At 45.0% G+C, this 5,476-nt stretch overlaps 1 protein-coding gene across 20 annotated transcripts in view; it reads right to left on the bottom strand.

Moving 5' to 3' along the window:
- The window catches only part of CAMK2G (calcium/calmodulin dependent protein kinase II gamma), a 221,727-nt gene that overhangs the window by 9,913 nt on the left and 206,338 nt on the right, over positions 1-5,476 (bottom strand). For 8 of the 20 annotated variants that reach the window (XM_019502389.1, XM_019502390.1, XM_019502393.1 and 5 more), the window contains 3 exons: positions 5,331-5,444; positions 3,552-3,677; positions 398-473 (listed from right to left, as the gene is read on the bottom strand). In XM_019502389.1, the coding sequence (XP_019357934.1) occupies positions 398-473; positions 3,552-3,677; positions 5,331-5,444 (316 nt within the window). The remainder of the gene's footprint in view (positions 1-397; positions 474-3,551; positions 3,678-5,330; positions 5,445-5,476) is intronic. The other 12 variants (XM_019502401.1, XM_019502405.1, XM_019502402.1 and 9 more) reach the window with 3 other exon arrangements.

The raw sequence follows: 5,476 nt of genomic DNA, 5'->3' as shown, positions 1-5,476 counted from the left end.
CTATGAAGATACAGGGCTGGCAGTAACTGGTACATTTTTTTCTGTTTTGTGTTTCAGCCAAGTTAAGTCAAGCTTTGCATGTGACATCAAGGCTGTTCCTTCACTCTCCCTCCCTCTATGCCCTACTACTGACTTCTCCCCACCTCTATAAGAGACCACCAAGTATACTCCTTTTGGCCAACCTCCCTGCTGCTATTACTCTTGAACCAGGTACTCATTAAAGAGCTCTACCATACTGAACCACCCAAACTAGTTGAAGACTAAAGCTTAATTCTTGCCATGGAGCTGTAAACCTGCTTGACTTGCTTAAGGCAGGAGGCCATTAAGCTACTTGCGTACCAACTGACATGTAAAAAACAACTGTCAGAACTAGTATGTTCTGACTGACCATACTTACGTATAAGCCTCAAAGTCTCCATTGTTGATGGCTTCTATTAGCTGCTCTGTTATCTTAATGATCTCTTGTTTACGCACTGTGGACAAGAACAGAAAGCAATTTAACTGCATCAACTCTGAATGGCTGGATGTGGCAATCAAGTGCATCCTACTGGACAACCTGCAGGACACCACTAGCCTTGATCCCAGCATTCAAGACATGGGCAGTAAAGACAGCCATCCATATAAAGGTATGGGGTCAATAGTATGAAAGGGAAATGGTGATCCTAGGATGCAGGGAAAAGGGGAATAAAGACTCAAGCATTTTTCTTCTCCAAGAAAGGCCTGTCCTAGGGACCATGGTAGCTTCTTAGAATAGATGACAGCTCTAGCTGTTTCCAGGTACTATAAGAAAGGGACCCTGAGAGAGTGTTCTGTGTATGTGGCAACTCGAAAAAAAATCTTAAAATTTGAACCTGTATCTGCTGTAGAAAGGAAATAACTATATCGCTACTATAAAATCAAACCAACAAAAAATCCCCCAGCCACCTACTTACTACCACCACCAATAATTACCCACCATATTTTGAGAGCACTGCAAACAAAATATTTGGACATACGTAGGGATGGTTTTCACAAGCTAGTGAGACAACCACAGCAAGACAGCTTGCTGCACCAGCAGACCCCACATTCATCTATGTTGTGAGGCTACACACTCGCGCCATGTTAGCTTTCTGCCATGCATACAACCCTGTAACAGGATAAAGAAGCAGTCCATTCTCAGTATGTGATTAGCACTACAATTATCTAACTCCCCTTAATGGACTTAAAGATGGATGAACAACCTTTTGTTGTGGACCCAAATCTCATGCATCAGCACACCTAGTCTTTCCATTACCAGGCTTCCTACTTCCTACACCTTAGCATCTCCCTTCAACTTGTCATCACTACCCACCCATCATGGCAAGGCTTGTGCAATGAATTGGTTTTATTAGAACACCCAGCAGCAGATTAAGTACTTAGTGTAATGAATATTCCTTCTTATTTTTGGCTAGCATACATGAATTCACATGCATCAGCTTCATCTCTGCACCAAATGCACATACATAAACACACAGCTAAGTATACCTGAGCCCATCTATATACCTGTCTCCCCCCTCCCTTCCTCTGCCTCTAAGTGCAGCTATTGGATAAACTACCATCACATACCTAGACTTTATACTGGTGCCATATTTAAACGTACAAATAAGTAGTCTAAATATTGCTGTGCTGTTTGTAGCTGCCTCCCATATTCCATATATTTCATACTACCAGTGCCTGCCAAAGATAAGGCACAAGACAGTCATATCTCACCTACTGTAGGAGACTACCACCCCTACATGCCTGAAATCCACCAAGGAAGTTAAGTCAGGCAGCAAACCACAGAAATGTTTTAGTTAGTAGCATAAGCTAATCTCACTGTGCGTGCTCTGGCAGCAGAAGCACTGTATAGCATAATCTATATGTAACCATGTGCTGCATGGGTAATCAACAGTGGATCTGGGAATGGGGCAAAGGAAGTACACCCTCTCCTTTGGCTGTGCCAAACATGCCTAGTGACCTCCAGGGCTTGCTGCCTGATCAGCGCAGGCTCCTGCCAGAGCTCTATGTAAGCAACAAATTTTGAGTTCACCAGCTGATCAGGGCAGTCAGAGCCCCTGCTTTTGTGTAGCTGCAGAGTTAAGGACAGCTGCTGCCATCTGCACTTCTTACTTCCCCTCCCTGCTGCATTCAGCAGCAAGGGAAAGGAGGTGATGAAGTGGTGGCAATACTCATCCCTGGCTCCAGAGCTGCAAGAAAGCAGAGACTCTGGCCAGACCCTGTGCTGAGAGCTAACATGTGGAACAGCCAAAAAGTGGGAAGGGGTGTACAACCATGCTGCCACACCTGCTCTGGATCCACACACGGGTAATGGACCAGGTCTCCAACTCTGTGAAAAGTATAACTGTAACATATTGAGAGAATCCTGAGCCAAAGGAGGAGAATGGAGCAAGATTTAATTTGGCACAAGTAAAGGAGCCTAAAACCATAAAAGTCTTGTGCTAGCTCATCTTAAAGTGTGTCTTATGCTCCCTGCCCCCAAGCCCAATATACACAGCAGGACTGACTGCATTTCAGGCATAAAACTATGCTTTCCTCCCTGCATTTACTGTACAGGCAAAGCTATCAGAATAACACAGATCCATTCCCTTTTCTCCTACAATGGAGAGTCCCTGGATTTCATGCAGCGAGGCACTACTGCCTATCAATCAAGATGAAAATAAGCAGGACCTCACCAACTTACCCTTCCAGAAGAAAGCAATAGGAAGAATAAGCCAAGGAACAAACACAAAGCCCTTGGGAAGTCCAACTGTTGATCTCTTGAAATCCTTACTATCATACCACTGTCCCTTAGACACATCCTGCATGACACTGTCAGAGCACTGCTGAAAGAAAGACTCAGGAGTGTGAGCTTCCAGCACTGGCGAGGCAAGGATCTCCACCAATAGGCGACAATTAATTCTAAAGTCCTGCCCACACTACAACTTTTAACCAAATCTGTAGCCACTTAAGAGGCACGGATGGTTTCAGACATGACTTGTGGCTATCTATATGTATTACAATTCAAACACTTAGCAACAATGACAGCTTGAAAGCACATCATCCCTGCCAAAGATGCAGGCTGGCACTTGGCTGCTCTTATAATTGGTTCACCACATTCATCCAGTAATTGTTTGCTTACATGATTTGGGGAGGGGAAGGGGATTCTTATTCTAGAGCACATTACCCCACCTTTTGCTGGTGCAACCCCGTGGACAGATGTAATTCAGAAGAGGAGACCAGATTCTCCCATAATGTACTTCCACACAGAGGAAGACAGTAGTTTGCATGTGCACACACAAAAACAGCTTCAACAGCGCAAATGCTTTGGTGACTGTGTATTAAACCATGGTACTTGTCATCAGTTACAGTGACTTTGTTTCTAGCCATTCACAAAGTCCTGGCATCAGCCGTAGCATGGAAAGTCATTCCATCTTCCTGAATTGGGAATAGGAGGATGAGGAACATAAGGATGAAGAAAAGGAGGGTAACTAAATATCTAAGGTAACTAATATAAGTTGTACTACTCCACTACTACTAGCCAACTGCTAACTTACACGGTGGACTGTTAAGTACAAATGGAACTACTGGAGTTAGCAAGGGCTCCGACTGAGCACGCTCTAACTCCAATGTCTGCCCTGGGCTGTCCCAGGCAAGAAGCTTCTCTTCACAAGACTGTGTGGCTGCAAAACAAACGTAAGCATTAAAACAAAATTAAAAAAGAACGAAACAAAAAACAAACACAAAAACAAAACAAAAAACAAAACCAAAGCAAACTGAAAATATACAACACAACACACAGCCCCAGACCCCATTTTTACAGACACATACCCCATTAACCATCAATCTCTGTGCTGAATAGGTTGTGCCATCTCAGTTGGATGACGTTCCAAAGGGCCAAGACGGGCCCTTGGGATGCCCTGCAGAACATGGTGGATCCCTCACTGAGACTGAAGGGTGATATCTGAGTGTGCCCAGAAGCAATCTACCCTCACCAGTCTGTGACTGATGAGTAGAGGAGAGGATGGGGTAAACAAAAGGGGGAAAAAAAGAGGCCAGGGATCCAAATCACTACAAACGTGACACAGAAAAGTAGCAAGGGAAAAAAACATTTCCTCACTGTGGGGAATGAGGTTTCAGCAGTCCAGCGTACTAAACCAGGGGCTTGTTGGTAAGGGAGGGGTATTTGAGAACACAGTGCTGTAGGGGTAACAGCCGTTGGGAGTTAAAAGATCACAGCCCTTGCAGTCTAGCCAGACAGGGCCCTCTCATCCAAATCAGAACATTACCAGAGTTATATGCTTAAGGTTAGTGCCAAAAGGGAGGCTCGCACTGCTTCATCAGAGGAGTTAACAGGAATGTTTGGCAAAGGGACAAAGGAATGAAGACGAGAGAAGGAAGAGGAGAAAGCAAGCCTGTTTCCTCCCACCCACTGAAATAGTCTGACTGGATGATTCAAAATATCCTGAGTGTCACTATGTTTGTTCCCCATTCTAAAAGGTGCAAATGTGAGGCTAGTAAGAGACTCAACTCAGGAAAACCATCCTGATGGGAGGAAAGGTCTGGGGAGCCCAAACGTGTCTTCTCTTGGCCACCTATTCTTACTATTTTTCTGCTGCCAGGTTACTAAAAGCTCCTCGGCCAAGCCACAGAATTTGGGAGAAAACTGGGGAGACTACTGCATAGAATACTAACAGGATATTCAATTTTCAAACCCACTGAGATAAAGCGAGACATGCAAGGCAGAAATACAAACAGAGGAGATGCCCCTCCATAGTTTACAGCACAGAGTGGTGGAGGGTAGGTTCTTCTAGCAGCCAAAGCCTTGCTTTCATAGCACCTTTTGAAGTGGCCCTTACTACTAGTCCTCAGTACTTTTTTAGCATTTTCCATCCAAAGAGCAAAAAGCTCTTAAACCAGAAGGAAGTCCACCTTACAACACCCCTCCCCCAAAAGTCAGTCAGTACCACTGTTCCCCTTTTTCAGACAGGAAAATTACACTGTGGAGAGGTTAAGTGACTTGGACCAAGGGACCCAACAAGTCAGTGTCACTGCAACAAATTCCATGCCTTACACAAATGGAAGTAAAGGATTGGAATTAGCCAGGATGAGGTTCCAATTTACAGTGGGAGACGGTCTAGAGAATTTCAGTGCGAGGAAGAGGTTTTCCAGGAGGGGAGAGAATCTTTTTTATTCTGAAGTACTAGAAATGAAAGTCAACATTCTGGATGGAAACTGGGGAAAGGAAGGTCTTGGGGTGGGAAAAATGGGGGATGGTGGAGGAAGGGGAAGGGGAAGGGGAAAGATGCTGTGGAGCGCTGCACCCCTGGACTTACTGGCTGAGAAACAGAGAGAAAGCTGGGACTGCATGGTCTCAGTCTGTGTTTTGCTCTCACTGTGCCTCCGTCCTTCAAGCACTGAGCTGCCGTCCCCGGTGGAGAGAGGGGGAGCTAGCATGGCAGGGAATTAAAACACAAAAAAC

Source organism: Gavialis gangeticus, unplaced genomic scaffold (genome assembly GCF_001723915.1).
Source record: "Gavialis gangeticus isolate Ggan-Ray unplaced genomic scaffold, GavGan_comp1, whole genome shotgun sequence".
Classification (NCBI taxonomy): domain Eukaryota; kingdom Metazoa; phylum Chordata; order Crocodylia; family Gavialidae; genus Gavialis; species Gavialis gangeticus.
This window is presented reverse-complemented; position numbering and strand designations above follow the sequence as displayed.